General features: G+C 32.1%; 1 protein-coding gene across 8 annotated transcripts in view; it reads right to left on the bottom strand.

Moving 5' to 3' along the window:
• The window catches only part of ebi (transducin beta like ebi), a 49,051-nt gene extending 36,497 nt beyond the window's left edge, over positions 1 to 12,554 (bottom strand). For 2 of the 8 annotated variants that reach the window (XM_076455554.1, XM_076455558.1), the window contains exons 1-2: positions 12,417 to 12,554; positions 3,472 to 3,585 (exon numbers count right to left, since the gene is read on the bottom strand). In XM_076455554.1, coding sequence (XP_076311669.1) covers positions 3,472 to 3,529 — 58 coding nt within the window. In that variant the 5' untranslated portion in view covers positions 3,530 to 3,585; positions 12,417 to 12,554. Of the gene's footprint in view, positions 1 to 3,471; positions 3,586 to 12,049; positions 12,147 to 12,201; positions 12,221 to 12,416 lie in introns of those variants that run through there. The other 6 variants (XM_076455555.1, XM_076455560.1, XM_076455559.1 and 3 more) reach the window with 6 other exon arrangements.
• Positions 12,555 to 17,950: the final 5,396 nt, after the last annotated feature.

The following is a 17,950-nucleotide window of genomic DNA, read 5'->3' as shown; positions in this document are numbered from 1 at the left end:
AAATTAACCTATTTTCTATGTAAAAACAGGCAAATTTGCACATTTCCATTTACATAAAGTCCGAATAAAATAACATATGAATCAAGATTTACATGTATTTATATACAAATAATACAAAAAAGAACAAAAAATGTTTAGATGCAAGTAGTTCTTAGAGATTTGCAACTGTACTGTAATTCACTTTCACATATCAGCCCCCAAATAGTCTCCCATCATGTTTTCGTTACACGCTCCCAGGTCACAAAAGAAAAGTCTTAAGAAAAAAATAAGTCTTTTCCATTTACTTTAGGCATAAGCAATTGGGAACTAACACTTTCTGCCCAGGAACAAGAAAAAGTAAAGATTGTTACATAGTGTTATCTATCAAGACAAGCAAATATGTGAAGAAAGATGACGAGACATGCAAAAATACAAAATTTCAGTTAAGCCATAAAATAAAATTTGTCCTTTACCATTCGTTCCTTTACTTAGAAGTATCAATGTGAATCAGTACTTTGGGAGTGCTGAATTATGTACAACCAAATAGTATGGAGATTATGATTGACTTAAATAATTTAAAATTCATCTTGAATTTGAACTTCATTTCTGAATGATCACTGATGAATTTTAAACAAGATCTCTAATCTTTCAGACTGGAAGTTTATATGGATATCCCATTTTCTTTTTATAATTGTACTAATTAACAAAATTATATGGAACAGAAGAAACGTACTAATCAAATTAGTTGTAACTTAACTTTTTCAACATGAGCTCATATTTACTGACCATGTTAACGTATGATATTTATCTTCACAAATTTGACAGATTTTCAATTAACATAAGGCTTTTACATACATAAACATTTAAAATCTGATTTTCATAGAAGTATTTTTAATAAAGATTCATTTATAAATAGTTTTCATTTTACTAGTCCAAGTACAAAGTGATTTTTATCTTTTTTTTTTTTCATTTCAAAAATCTATGTTCATTTGTGTAATCTCCAAGACTTCCCAAATAACTTACCTTCCCCCCTTCCCCCAGTAAAACTTTACATTTTATCTGTTATTTTCTCTACCCTAACTCTCTGCAAAGTTGGTCAATTTGACTGCCCTTATAATCTCACACACAAAATATACCTAAGTTACCTTTTTCCTTTCTAAGAATTACCTATTTTTACACTTAATTATTTTTTATAATAATCAATAAAGAATAAAAGTGAAAACACAAGATGCATAGTACTTACCTGGGCTTTTGTTTTTACTACTAATATAAACAAAACTGTAGTAGTGCATTTAAGTTTTATTTTATCAAATAATGCACCAAAGAACAGAACAACATGCAAAAAGCACACAATGCTCCACAAATAATCACATTTTCACAGCATTTCTAACTATCCAACAATATTCATTACACAATCATCATCCAAGCTAGTCACTGTATTTTCCATGGGAACTAAGATTATACTAGAATACATGAACATTTTCCTCTACAAAGAACAATGTAATACATCATTTGATCAATTAAAAATGTTGACTTTTTACTGGTGATAAGTAATGTAGTATTAAAGTTTAATGTGACAGTTGTGGGTGGGGGGCAAGAGAGATTCTATTTTCTAGTTAAAAGATCTTTAATCAAACAAGATTAAGTAGTCTGTAAAAATGAATGCTTTCCCTAAACAATTACAACATTATAATGATTTACTTTCATTAAATTTTGTACTCCACTGATTGGTGGTAAATAAATTAAAAAACAGATGCTTAAAAGGGAAAAAGTCACAATTCTCACACTAGGAGAAATTCAGAAGTTTTTTATATTAATATACCATATTTATTACTTAATACATATGCATCAAAAAGATTAATGCAGTACAGCATAGATCTGCTCATCAAAATTGGTATTAGACAAGTCAAAATGACTAATCTACCAGTGAGTCTGCCACATTCAATGTTCAAAGGGAAACATGAAATTTTCTGCAATTCCGATCACTTTGGAATAAAACTACATACAGTAACTTACATCCCATAATAATTATCCTGAAAAACCTTGACAAATGTGTTTTATGCAGCCCAGAGGTTAACAATTTCATTACAATTAAGCTATTGAATAAAATTATGAAACAAATTATACAACAACAAAAAATTTAGGTAATTATATTTTACTGGAAAAAACAAAAAAACTTTAGTCCAGTAGTTCTACAACACACCTCCAACTGAAGGTACACAATCAACACATTATGAGCTGTACTGTAATAAAGGTACTGTCAATCACTACAAAAAACCCAGCTTGCCACATATCAACAGTCTTTTGTGCTAACACCAATTTTTACTAATGCAGGTTTATGTACACAACTGGAAATGAACAACAGTTTAGTATACTTGAAAAGTTGCTTACACTACCTCAACAAGTCACAAGTTAAAAGCTTATCACTTCAGTTGTTGACTTGCATTCAAAATTTTATTGAACGATTACTTTGTGAATTTATTTTTATAAATTTGGTATAGAATATTACATTATAATTCAACTATCAGTTTTATATATTCGTTAATTTCATAATTAAAAGGTAAATATTAAAAGTGCATCTTATCAATTTTTGCATATCATGTAGCATGTTAAATACAGCACTGGTTCAAATTAGATGTCATGATATTAAAATATTACATCTTTCATATGAATTAGGTTGAATCTTTAGTTTGTTCTAAATTACATTACCCTCCACCTCCAACAAAACATGGTTTACTCGTTAAACTTGATAAATTGTAGTAGAATTCCATGGTATTGAAATAGTTATTTGTGATTTTTTTTGGTCATTTCAAAACATTTTTAAATCAAACAAAAAGTACTTCACACTAATAAAAAAACTATTTTCAAACAAAATCTTCAGTTAAAAATCTTGCAATCTTTACTAAAAGTCAACCATGTTTTTGAAGGTAAACATACTGCAAAGTTACAATATAAATACTTTTCTTTATATTATATAAAGTCCATTGCAAAAGTGTTAATATGTCACCACAAACCATGCATGAAATGCAAGCTATTCCTTTACTAGTACAAGTGTGTATAATAGTTCTCTGGAATTTCAACAAGAGAAACCTTGCAGTTATGATTTTAATCACATTTCTCCAAATAAATATTTTTAAAAAGATATAAAGAGCAATGAGAAAGAATTAAAACTGCTCTTTGTGCTCAATAAAGAGGTGTCTAGATATGCAAAGTTTACCTTACTAGTTGTTTTCTTATAGATATGTGTACCTTTCCTAAGTGACTGATACCATTTCTAAAGTTGTTTTAGTACAAAAAATTATTAGATTACTAGGTAAGTATGTGATCAATGAATTTTATTAATATTGACATTGCTGTTATTATCACTACTTTCACAATCTTCTTTAATAAAATAATCCATTTTTACATTTAAATATTCCTTTAAGTACAATTAACTAAGCCACAAAGAAATACTCTCAATTTTATGAGAAACATAAGACACCTAAACTGTACCTGATTCTTGTAAATAACGATAAACTAGGAAATTTACTTCATCACTACTGAAGCTCATAGTTGCATTCTTTTTCTACCACGAATAAATAAAAGAGGTAAGTGAAGTGAGTTCACCTGCAAAAGAAATAAAAAAAAAAAAAAGGTAATTAAGTAATCACCTTCAACTGAATGGTTCCGCAAAATAAGGTATCAGAATAACAAATTGAAATTTATATTCGCATCAGTTAACAGCACATTCACATCACTTGATTAACATGTTATATAAGGTCAATGTTCTTTTTGTTTACTAATATGGGTGCATACAATACATCCTTGTCCATCCTTATAACTACTTCAAAATTCATCATTACATTTTACACAGATTTGTTACAGCAAACAATCAGAAGAGACATACACCTATAATTTCGGTCAGCCTGATAAATTTGGTAAAGATCCATCTACAGGGGAGACATATTAGGGGTAAAATTGCAAAAATTCCCATAAAAACTGCAAAATGCAAAACTGAAAATCTGCAATGAACCTCCACACCAATTTTGGTGAAGATCCATCCACAACCTGCAAAGTAGTTACACTGAAATACAACAGAACACTAAAATATTTATATAAATACAAATATTACCTCTTCAGAGAATGTAAAATTAACTGCCCCAGTGTTGATTATTCAACAAAATTTTTCAACCTTTCCTTCCACCAATGTAAGACTACTTGGAGAGGAGTAACATTAACAAACTTCTAATCTATTTGTACCTGTCCACTATTCAAAGACTATGAAAAAGTAATACCAACCAGCTCACATGTAATCCTTAACCTTTTTCAAAACCTTATCTGGTTCAGATGCTTTATGATTCTTTAAAAATGTCCCAATTTTGTCTTAAGCTCAAAATTAATGTAATCATCTTGTTTAACTTCTAACTAACCAACTGTTCATGTTGAGGAATACTGTTTAAATCTTCAGGAATAAAAACAGCAGAAAATTTAAATTTAATAACTCAGTAATCTCACAATAAAAAAACAATGCAGCCTTCCAGTTTTATTCACATCCTAACATAATACATTCCCTTAATGCAGGGTGTTCGGAAAGTCACTGTGCAGTTTTGAAAGCAGCGATAACAGCATTCATTCAGTCTATTTCAAGCCAGCAACTGATAGCGATGTTTAGAAACAAAATAAGAAGAATCCAATCCTGTATTGATGCCAACAGGGGTCACTTTCAACATTATTTGTTTATAATTGTTATTCATATTTACCTCCTGTATTCTATATTGAAACATGTCTGTTAATAAATATATAAGTGCACAGTGACTTTCCAAATACCCTGTACGTTAAAAAAAATAATTTTAAACCAACCTTTTTCATATAGTTTTTGATTCCGTAATTTCATGTTTAACCAACTATCTTCTGTAATTCTTTTAATCTCCTATCATTGCAGTAAATCTAAACTTATAATAATTTTACCCTTTATTTCTGTTGTAAAACCCACCCTTTTTTGTCTATCAGGAACATATTTCTCTTGAATATTTAAGAATTTATTTTTGAAATTTTTCTAAATTTGATTAGTGTTTCAAACTAATTTAGTTAACCAACTGACAGTACATAATTCTGTTTAAAATTTCCTTTCTTATAATTTGAAACTAAATTCTCATTAATCTTTACCTCCATATACAGTAAAACATCTAATCTACTTGAGCAATGATCACTTGAACTCATGTAATCTCTAACATCTACCTGATCAACAGTTTCTTTACTAGAAACTAACAAAAAAATCTAAAATATATTGTTTGTAATAAATTCCATACCCAATTATTGAAGAAAATTATCCTGAACAGTTTCTAATACAGTATTCATGATTTGACTAGCATTTTCCAATCTATACACCTGAAATTAAAATTTCCCATAATTATGGCCTCGATGACAGTTGAATTCTTTATCTCACTGTAGTTTCTCATTACTTTGATCAATTTTATCTGTAGCAAGCAAATTCCAACAAAAAGCCTTATTTTCTTAAAAGGAATCAAAATAGATTCAACTTCTGTGCTATTAACTTTAACATCCTCAATTTGAAAAGGCTGCACCTCACATTTTACACAAAGCCATTCCCTCCTTTTTAACTATCATGTCTACATTTAACCAGGTTTCAGTTCTTCCTATTATAACAAATTCCTCTGTTTTGACAACTTTTCTGAAGCCTTTCATTTTATTTTTCATTCTTCTTGCATTATAACAACAGTTCAGCTTACCAGTGACACTAAATTTGTTCCTTATTCCCACACTATACTCTTTGCTACATTTTTCGTTCATTATTACAGCCCTGTGTACTGTTTAACCCTAGTTTCAAGTTAACCTTGTAGTTGAGTTAAAAGCCCTTGTAAACAAGCTATCTTCTACCATATTCATATGTAAATCATATATTTTAACTCTTCCTCTTGTCATTGAATTGAAGCCATAAATCTAACCAGCCAATCTGCTCCTCTTTACACATTAACCTAAGCCTAGTGTTCAGCCCAAGTAACTTTATAATTTCATTTACACAGTTAAGTCTTAGCAGAATTAGTTATCATGACCCTTTATTTAGAATGCCTTTATCATTGCTTTATATTTAAATACCTACTCTAATCAACCATTCCCTATATCACTAACTCCTATGTGCACTGCAAAGACCATCACTACTAGCACCCTTTACTATATCACTCATCCCAGTTATACCCATCACCTCCTGCTCCTGGATAGCAAAATCTAATTATCTTCTCCTTGTGTATCCCATAGACTATCTTATCCATACATCATAGTAAATAATCTTCTATGATATTATATTTTTTCATTTCAATCCCTATCTATCCCTATTGTTATCACCCTCTCCTCAAGTCCATCATCTATACAAACCTAAAGCTGAAATTTGTTCTTTACTGCTTATAATTAAATCTTTCACCAGCTGTACTGTTACTACTGCTTCCAACCTTCAACTCATCACAAACCCCCATATTGCTTCTTTAAATCCTTCTGCTAACTCCCACAGTTTTGCCCCCTACCCTATTTAAAAACAACCTACAGTTTCTCCTCCCACTTAAAACTCGACATACAAACTTTAGAATTTCACTGCTAATTTCTTTAAGTGTACAAGACAGCCCTCAATTTTCACATAAAACCTAATCCTTGCACCTAAAGCCTCTAAATAACCAAGTACTTAAACACCTACATTACTCTTAGCCATTGTAACCTAGGATTATATAATCAAAACTAAATACAAGTAGCCTATTGACAACATTAAACCATTTTTTCTTTAAAATGAGAAAACTAAAATCCTTATAGTTTTGTAATAATACAATTCATTTACCTTATTTTATAACTGACCCATCACTGAAAAAGCTTAAATTTTAGCTAAAGTCACATTATACTGACTAAGCCAAATTGCAAGTGTAATAAAAGTTATCTTGCAATTTAAATTCCTTGAAAGTTTTGAGATGAGCAGAAGGAAACCCAGTAATTTCCCGTCCAAACGAAGAGCCTAAAAAACCACCACTGAAGTGGTTCAAGTTTTACCCAAAACACGAGTTCATACAGCACCACAAGAAATTCACATACAGAAAGTGAACTGGCTAACTATATACTCTGTCAAAAGTTTCTTTGACATAACAACTGACAGTACTCTTCAAATTTTGGTACAACTCCAGACAGCAGTACCCCAAAATTAAATGCATCTGTACACCAAGCCTTTGTGGTAAGAATATCCTCCATTTGAAGAGAGCTGACAGAAGGTTGGTTGGGTGTTTTATGACACAAAGCAACTAGACTATCTGTGCAAAATATCCAGTAAAAAGTTAAAATTAAAGCAAAATTAGTAAAATTCATAAAAGGAAATTAAGGTAAAACAAAACAATGTTTAATTTTTGAATTAAAAAACAAACAGCATTAAAATCAATTTTCACATCTAGTCTGCAGCAGAAAGAGAAAAACTAGTTATACAAGCTGTAAAGGACTTTCTGTAGTATAACTGTAATCATCATAACTCCATAGGAGGACTAACAGGTAAGTACAAAAACCACCAGTCATCTGAAGTAGGCCTTTCCAGGCCTGGTTACGAGTTATTTGACATTACATTAGCAGTGATAGTGCCAAAGCTGATAGATTTAGTTGCGGTGTTGGCGAGCTCATTTCCACGAATACCAACATGGCCTGGTGTTTAGAAGAGATGGATAGAAGTAGATGTTAAAGAGAAATGGGCCAGTCAGTTTTGAATATCGGCAAGAACAGGGCGTAAACTAATGTGAAGCGACTCCAGGGCCAGTAGAGAACTTATAAGTAGTGCAGTTTGAGTACTGCTTGGCTTATATGTGATCCAGGGCAAGAGAAATGGCATACAGTTCAGCAGTGAACACAAAAGCTGTAGAGGGAATCCTGCACGCAACCACTGAACTGCAACAAACCATGGCAGAGCCATATAAATAGGAATGGAAGGATGGTTAGAAAGATGTTCAGCAAATGACAGACAGTATTTCCAATCAGAAGTGTCTGCTTTTCTCAGATGACTTAAAGATAGGTCACATTTAGGGATTGTAAGAAGCCATGGTGGGATGAGCTGACCAGTGGATACAGCAATGTTATCAAGGACAGACCCAATTCATCCAACTGCACCTGGATATGAAGGCCAAAAGGAGTAATGACAGATCTTCTGTTCTGAAAAAGTATGGCCCACCAAGGAAGTAAAACACAACCCCAGATGGGGTGCTTTGGTAAGGAATGTAGTTTTGAAGCATATAGTAAAGACAGTTGAGAACGGTGGAGATGGAAAGAAGGTTCATGAGACTGTGTATAAGCTCTAAACTGGGAAAGCCCCAGTGCAGAGCCAAAGTCCTTGATGATGAACGGGGTCCAGCATCTTTAAGGCTGAGGTCCTGGCAGAGCCACAGACCAATGGTCCATACTCCAGTTTTGATCGAATAAGAGCACGACATATCTTTAACACAGAACATTGATCCACTCCCCAAGTGATGGAAGAGAGGACACAAAGGATGTTCAGTGCTCTTGTACAAATGACCTGTAGCTGCTTGATGTGTGGCACAAAGGTCAGCTTACAGTCAAAGATAAGCCCCAAGAACTTTGTCTCAGGGACCACAGACAGCACAACTTCCAGCAAAGATTACCTGGAAAGGGATTTTTTTTTGTAATATAGTGGAAGGGTTTGTTTTTTCTTGTAACCTATCTAATGACACCATATAAACCTGACGAAATGTTATGAATAAAATAAACAAAGGTCTTACTAAATACAACAGACAAAAACTTGCATGAATGAGAATAACATTTTGCTATCTAGGGGTCAAAGGTAGAAGATATAACTGACAGTAAGTGATATAGTAAAGAACTCTACAATGAGATAAAGAATTAAATTGTTAAAGGTCATAATTTTGAAACATTTTAATTTCAGAAGTGCAGATTCGAAAATGCTAAGTCACACAAGAGACAAATTTTTAAATTTTTTTCAGATTAGTTTTCTTAAACTGATCAGAAAACAAACTTGGAAAAAAAAAATTTCAGATTTATTGTAAGCTTCTAAGACAGAATTGTTTGGTAGGATATAAATTAGGAAACCTAAGGATGAAAGTGATCATTGCTCAATTGATTTTGATGTTTAGCTGCATATGAATGCAAGGAATAATGATACAAATCCCCCAAAAAACAAATTTTGAATGGATAAAGCAAACATAAGTTGTTAACAAGACAACTGAATTGCTTGGAAAAAAACAGATTAAAAAAAAAAGGAAACTTCATAAAACACATTAAATATTCGAGATAAATATGTTCTTCACAACAAAAAACTAGGTTGGCTCTCAAATAGTATACAGAATAAACAATAATGGTATATAGAATAAAAATAATACAAATTTTTAAAAAAATTCAAACTGACAACTCTGGAGACTAGGAGTTACATAAGATAAAAAGAGCTGGTAAAAAGAAAAACTACAAAATTGGAAAAACTATGAAAAATGTTGAATGGAAAGTTATAGATTAATAATAAGGATTTATTTAAAATTTTTAATTTAAGAGCAATCTGCTTTTTTAATTTGATACAAAGCTACGAGGGCTATCTGCACAGGCTGCCCCTAATTTAACAGGGAAAGACTAGAAGGAAGGCAGATAGTCTTCAGCATTGACTACCAACTCTTGAGCTTCTCTTACCAACAAATAGTGGAATTGATCATAACATTATAATGCCTCCACGACTGAAAGGACGAGCATGTTGGTGTGACAGGGATTTGAATTTACAATCCTCAGATTATGAGTCGAGCACACTAATTACCTGTCCATGCCCAAGAAAAATGTTAGTATGACAGAGAAAATGAGTAACAATACCAGAACATTCATATTTGATAACAAGAAGATGGGAGAGTTATTAAATTTGGCCTTTTCTTCAATTTCTACTTATGAAGATTTAAACAACATTCCTCATCCTGAATAGTTGACAGATGGAAACAAGAATGAACAAGATGGTCACATTAATTCTGAACTTGTTTAAAAAAAAAGTAAAAATTAGGAATGCTAAAGAATGATAAAATTCCTGGATCAGACATCTCCCCAAGGGTTTAGATTGGATACGAATTACTTTCTAATATTTTCTACAAGTCCTTGAACAGTGAGCAGATGCCAAAGGATTGGAAGCTGGCTAATATTACTCATTATAAAGGAAGTGATAAAAAAAATTGTACTAGTAGTTGTAAGCTTATTTAGTCTTACATTAGTCAAGGAAAATGTTTTCAAATTCTGATTAAAATACTTTGCAAAGTTATTTAAGAAAGTTTAAAAAATTTTTGGATGGTTTCACAAGAGCAAATCTTTTCTTACTTTCCTTTTAGTTATAGTAGATGCAAGGTAATGCATGGAAACTACCATAATTTAATTACTTGTATAATTGAAAGAAATGGATACAGATATTCTAATTCATTTGTCTCTCCAACCACTCAAGTAATATATTACCGCTAGTGGTAGGAGAGTAGGATGTTTGGTTGTATTTACAGAAATACTAAATACAAGTCTAAAGAGGTTATAATTTCATTGTATAGGTTACTGATTACACCAAACTTATAGCACTGTATTTGGTCTTAAATATTTTACCTCATGAAGGACATTAAATTGTTGGAAAGAGTTTAAATGGGGATTTACTGGTATTATATCTAGTATGGTAATTTTCTCATAAAAGATTAAGTTAATATCTCCAAAAGCTGCTTTATCTTAGAAAATTAAAATTGTTGGAGAGGATCAGAATAAGGCATTTAAGGTTTTGATAACTAATAGTATTAATGCATCATCTTTTCCTCCCTATTCTTAAAAGTAAGAATTATAGGACAAGGAGACAAACTTTTGCAGGCTAGGAATCATCTTTAACTGTTATAACAATGTTTATAACAGGAAAGCATTTGAGAAATGAACCTGTCATTCCAGGTAGCAATGTTTAAGTGTGTGTGTGTGTGTGTGTACACAAGTTTCTTGAGTTGTTTATACACATTTGTACTGTCACCACTTAAACTCATTGAGTATCACTAAATGCCTCCAATAATCATATTTTAAAACAGCCACTAAATCTGACTTTTCTTAATAAACAAGTTTCAGTTTGTTATTTGTGACAAAATCATCTGTCTCAGAGTGCTGTTTGCACCAAACTAATGTACTGCTTAACAAGCAGTCAACTAACAGTAATCCATAAATTAATCCCACAAGAATTTTTTTTTGTTCCTAAAACTTTGAAAAACCAGATACACTGGATGTTGGGACTTTTCTACTAATACCCTAGATGTGAAAATAGATTTACATATTAGCATTATATCTAAGATTACACAATTTAATGACAGAAAATTAAAAGCATTAAATGTATAACTTATCAAATAACTGGATAAATGGTATCAGTACTCACATCTTAAAGATTAATTTCTTTCTTCATCATGTACATTACAAATTGTCAAATCATTTGGAATACGATGACAAATCTGTCATACATCAAATTATTCCACTTACCCACATATATAATCCATTTGTAGCTCCTATGGAAATACTCTCTTATATCAATTACTGATATGCTTACAAAGATAATCCATCCAATATATACTACTATTAGATACCAGACTAAATGAAATCTGTCTTAAGTCTATTATTCCACTATTAGTGATAGTATTATTTCAGTTTTCTCATTTGCTGTAGTGACAATAACAGGACACCCCTACTACAAATCCTTTTTATATAACCATTCAAGTATGACACAGCTTGAACTTGTCAATCGTAATAATATTACTACATTCATTAGTTTACTACAGCAATATACTACTTATTATTAGTATTACTATAAATTACTAATAATTTCTCTAAAAAGATTCTAAGAGTTGAAAATCGATAACAACTAATGAGCTAACTACAAATAAAAATAGTAATTAAATGGTAAAATAAAAACTTGTAGTTGTACTGCTTCTAATAAATTATGAAACTGCAATAAAAATTAAAAGTTAAATCAATGTAACTTTAACTTTTTAAAGTCAGATTTACATTTATTTTAACCAGTAATGCCGATATTGTAAAACTGCTAAATTTCTGAACTTACTATCTTCAAAAATGCTAGAGATGTAGAAACACAATAACTTAAAACATGATAACTATTTGTAATACACTACAACCAATCACAATATCCAATGTGACGTCCTAATACGTAATTAAATCTGTGTTATACAGTAAAAATTTCAATCAGATAATAACCTAACATGGCTGACAACAGTATATGCACTGACGTTATTCCCAATGGTCTGCAGCTAACAAATACATTGGACCTTACTGGTTCAAAAAAAAAATAGTTAAACACGACTAAAACTAGGCGTTAGATAGCTATTATATACGAAAATAAACATTTAAAGCATTTACTTTACATCTTATATCATTAAAAGAGTAGAAGTATAATTTTAAAAGTTTATTACCTGAATCACAAAATCCTTAATGTAAGAAGTTTCTCCTAATTTTAATTACGTGAGCGTTACCTACCATGAAATATAGCGTCACCTAGCCTTACATGCAAGCATATTCTTCAAGTCTAAATTTAATAATTCAATGTATTAGAAAAAAAACAACAACTTAGAAATACAAATAATACACGAAGGCGTGAAAAAAAACCTTTTAAGAGTGAAATGAATAATAAAAAACTTTGCATTAAATTTCAGAGTTCTTTCTCTGTATGTAGATCAATTAATACTCACGTCACATAGGACTAAATCAATCCAAAAAGATGGTCGGATGGGCTGATGCCCCTATCTTCCTTCCCTCTTACCTCAAAAGTACCATTTCTCTCAGTTATAAAAAAAATTGTTTACAACTACTAAACGACGTGTCTAATTTCACGCCTTGCTTCTGCGAGTTAGTAGAAAAATATTTCAGTTTTAACAGGAACCTATAGATCTTTACAGTAAATAAATGTTTTTGATATGCTGTTGTGACTCTTGAGGGATGATATAGGAAGGCTTGTATGTGATGAATATGAGATGGTTGTGTTGTTACATTTCGCTTTTTCTTTAATTATTCCTAACGAAGATTTAAGCAGCATTCCATACCTTGAACAGTCGATAGATGGAAACAAGATCGAACAAGGTGAATGTTTGTTTGCTTGTTCTGAATTTCACGCAAAACTGCACGTGGGCGATCTGCGTCAGCCATCCCTAATTTAACACTAATATACAGTATAGTAGGTAAGGTAAGTCATTATCACTTTTGACAATAATCAGAGTTATAGGCCTTAGAATATTTTGCGTGGCAAAGTAAAAGTTTCACCGCGCAGGTCGCTCCAAGTTTCTCTTAATTCTTGTAGTTAGCCACAAGTTAACTCTCACTTAGTGAATGTTCTACCTTTAATTGTAAGCTCCTCACTATAGTTCCTCCACAAACTTTCAGTTATCCTATAACTTGTTTCATCTCCCCTTGGACCTTTGTTCCATATAGCTAGAGATTTCTTCTTGATTATTTTCTAAGCTTTAGATGCATGAAATTAATTTATTTTATACTGAATATTTGTTAAAACATTACTTTGAAATACAACCAATATATGCAAAAAACACAGAGAAATACGCAGGTTAGTTACTATAAAATAATTTTACAATAAATAAATTATATATAGAAATAGATTTTAAAGTGAGTTATACTGTTATATAAAAATGTATAACTATAATTTTCAAATATTAGCACTTATGGAACAGTGGTTTCATTTGTCAGCTGGATAAAAAAGGTCCTTTATATTTTCGATTTGCTTAAAAGATACAGTTATAATTCTTGACATGATTCGAACATAGTAAAAGGAATATAGTTTACTTGCCTATTAAAGAAATGTATGAATAAATCTTCTGTTCAAGATCACATATTAGTTAATTCTACTTGTTGATTTAACGCTACCCTATATCATAAACCAGGCTCGGCATGGCCAGTTAGTTAAGGCGCTCGACTCGTAAATAGGATGGTCCTGGGTTCGAATTCCCGTCGCACCAAAAATACTATCCTTTCGGCTGTGGAGGCGTTATAATGTGATGGTCAGTCTCACTATTCGTTGGTAGAAGAGTAGGCCAAGAGTTGCTTGTGAGTGGTGATGACTACGTGCCTTCCTTCTTGTCTTTCACGGCTAAAATAGGGACGGATAACGCAGATAGCTCTCGTGTAGCTTTGCGAGAAAATAAAAAGAAATATCATGAACTTTCTTTCTACTAATACATCCATCTGAGTTAGGAGTATAAAAGAAGTACAAGTTCCTTTGTTTGTTTTTATGAGTTAATGTTCAACCGCCATGCCAAGTTCTTTGTTCCTAAGTTCTCTGATTTTAGGCTTAGGAAAAAAGTTGTCTTGCCTACTATGTTCCAATTATATCTTTTGAACTGTTGGATATTCCTGCAAACCAAAATATAAGGAGTTCAATTGTGAGTTAAGTATATGGTGAGTAAGAAAGTTTAAGTGTCGTGGTTAAATTAAGATTTCTGCCATTCAACTTAGCTGGCTCTTCTGTTTAAATTACTTAACTTTTATTTCTAATAACGAGCAAATTGGTTCTGTGTGATAAGTGTGAGATCCAATAGCATACCTAACTATTGTGGAGTATGTTGTAGCAACCGTGGGAAACCAATATATATTCCGGTATATTAACTCTGGGCTCTATTGGTGGATCATACGGATCTTACATAGTACATATGAGCTTCTTTGAAGTGAAAATGTGTATTATTTATATCCTAAGTTCATTCATATAAAGTCAGATTATTTCTCATAGACCTTGATGTTAGTTGGTGGGATTCAAGAGTCTGGTGCAACGAGAAACTTTGTTCTATTTTTCTGCGAATACTATGCTTGGTCTGTACAGAGTCTTAAATATTAGTTTGACCAATCACTGATAAAAATCATAACAAGGAGTTTTAATTGAAAAATAGTTACATGTATCACTCGTGAGCATATCAATGCAAAATTCCGCCGATACAGTGTATCATAGACTAATGAGAATGTAACATATTCGTGCACTGTTGCCATCTATTGATGTAAACCAGTAATACTTAGCTCTGAGGGTAACTTTTAATGATCTCTAGGGTCAGACAATTTCTTTTTACTGAGTTAGAAACTCGATAATGATTTGGCACTTTTCGTGACCTGTTCTAGAGGACCCCATATTTCTTATCTATTCTAGTCACTTGGCTTCCCGCCGTAAAGTTGCTGATGTGCCAAAAATAAAGTTTCAGTAATCCTGAAACAACGAATCTCGTTTCTCGTTCTTGATGTAGATTCTGATTTGGAGTAGAATTATTTTAACAGTATCATCCGTATGAAATAAGTTTAAATACATATATATATTTGTGAATGTTTTAGAATAATTACTTCTAAATATTAATCTGAAAAAAGACAAAAATCAAATGAAGCTTTCAAACTGAAAATTAAAAAACAAAACAAAAACACAAGACTCGCGATTATAGATTTATCCCAGATTCTGGGCACAGGACCAGTTATTACTGTAGCAAACACAAGCAAAAACTAAGTAATAGGAAATAATTGTGAACATTGTGTTCTATGAGACACCGCCATTTCGTATTTTTAATGAATTATTACGTAGAATTAGTATGTTTCTTCGCGTCAACGATAAATTATGCACACAGTGGGCTAAACGGTCAGATTAGAGACTGCTCTAAATCAGACATAATTATACATTATTTTGAACTGCGAATTATAGGAAACGTAATCAGTTGGTGACATCTAATAGCAGACTTAATTATCATCTTTCTGATGCATCTACAGCTAAAACTCTGGAGCGTATCTGGTAGTATCCTGTCAGGAATTTGAAATCCTCTGATATGTTAATTTTTAGGCCACGCTGGTGTAAAGAGTAACTTAATCCAAATAAACAACTTATTCAAGAGTTAAGGCTAGTAAATTATAATGGAAACAAATAAGTTTTCGGAGTTAAGTGACTAACCAAAGATTAATTAACATGCACCGGATCAAACAGAATTCCCCCCTACTAAGCATCATAACTCGGATTTCTTTGTTTGGAATCAAGCAGAAAGCAACACAATGGGCTATCTATACTATGTTCATCAAGGGTATCGAAACCAGGTTTCTAGTGGTGTGAGTCCGAAGACATACTGATGTGCCCTAGGACGACCTCAACGTCCTCAACTGGATAGATATTACCTCAACTTAGGTAATATCCTTTTTTTCGAAACTCAACGAGAAGAAAACTAAAAGCTATTGAACGAATTTCAAAATTAAATTTCTTCCTCAGTTCTAGTCGCTGCTGTAAAATTTTCAGTTTCTACTAAAACATTACACTCGATCACCACGTAGGCCTAGCATGTCCAGGTGGCTAGAGCACTCTACTAGTAATCTAAGAGTCGAAGGTTCGAATTCCTATCACATCAAACATGCTCGCCCTTTCAGCAGTAGGGACGTTATAATGTGAAAGTCAGTCTCACAATTCTTTGGTAAAAGAGTAGCCCAAGAGTTGGCAGTGGGAGGTGATGACTAGCCTTAGACTGCTAAATTGGAGATGGCTAGCGCAGATAGCCCTCGTGCAGCTTTGCACGAAATTCAAAAAACTAATAAACGATCAGTATGCAAAAATCTGTTGTTGATGTATTTAGTAGTTCCATTAATATGCCTTATTTTATATATTCTGCATATGAGAGCAGACAATTTTTATTATAAATATAAAATTGTGGCGCTGTGAGATATATGTATATACATACATATGTGGTAAGAATAGGTATTCTTGTGTTATGTGGTGGAGGGGAATGACAAACTGTAAGGTTTCTAGGGGAAGAAATTGTAAACTGCAAGATTTCAAAGAAGACATTTTGTTTAAGTTTTCATGATCTGTTTTTAACAATAAAGACGAATAAAAATTCGTTTATTATAATACTTTTTTAAAACCTCACAATGTAAATGAATGTGAATTCTCACAATTTTCTTTGCCAAGTTAATGAAAACTACAACACGTATATTTTTAAAAGGAACTGTTTATTAAAACATATGTTTTATTATGCAAATAAATTGAGTTTCCGTTTTTCTCCCTTACATATGTTAAACGTGGGCTTCGCTCAAGTAAAGGTATTTCTCCACAGTTTTAGATATTCAAGCCACTTTCTTAAACTGGATGGAAAACTACAAAAATGTAATTCTACTCAATACAAATTCATATCAAACTAAGTGATTTTTAAGTTTACTACCAATGTTTCTAACAGATGTAGAAAGTATATATTTCAACATTTGATTTGTTATTATTAAACACAAAGCTACACAATGTGCTATCTGTGCTCTGCTTACTACAGATACTGAAACTCGCTTCACAGAGCTATAATTCCATAGACATTCCTCTTTATTACTGGGGTGCATTCAGTTTTTGACTCACTATATATAAATCAATAAACTGAAAGAAATATAATTACTCCCCCAAATAATCCGAGGGTCGCGGGTTCGAATCCCCGTCGCAAGAAACACGTTCGCTCTTTCAGCCGTGGTGGCTTTACAACGTGACAGTCAATCCCACTATTCGTTGGTAAAAGAGTAGCCCAAGTGTTGGCGGTGGGTGGAGATGACTAGTTGCTTTCCATCTTGTCTTACACTGCAAAATTAGGAACGGCTAACACTGATAGCCCTCGTGTTGCTTTGCGCGAAATTCAAAAACAAACAAACAGGTACTCTAAGAATGTAGTGTCTGTCCTGTAGTGTATCCTAGCCAAATCACATAACAAATAATTCCTCACCATCAAAAGTCTAGGTCTATACTAGATATGCCTTTGAATCCTAATTTACTCACGAGTCTGTCTGTAAACTCACAATTTACTATCATTGTAGCAAAAGTGGTTGTACTCCACTTTGACCTGTAAGCTGTGGTAAAACTCAACTTTTGTACGACAGTTTGTGTAAAATCAGATAAAACTCATAGAGTTCACACGTATAGATACACAGGAAATCGCTATCTAAGAAAAATTGGTAGCACAGT

Source organism: Tachypleus tridentatus, chromosome 9 (assembly GCF_004210375.1).
Source record: "Tachypleus tridentatus isolate NWPU-2018 chromosome 9, ASM421037v1, whole genome shotgun sequence".
In the NCBI taxonomy this organism is placed as follows: Eukaryota; Metazoa; Arthropoda; class Merostomata; order Xiphosura; family Limulidae; genus Tachypleus; species Tachypleus tridentatus.
This window is presented reverse-complemented; position numbering and strand designations above follow the sequence as displayed.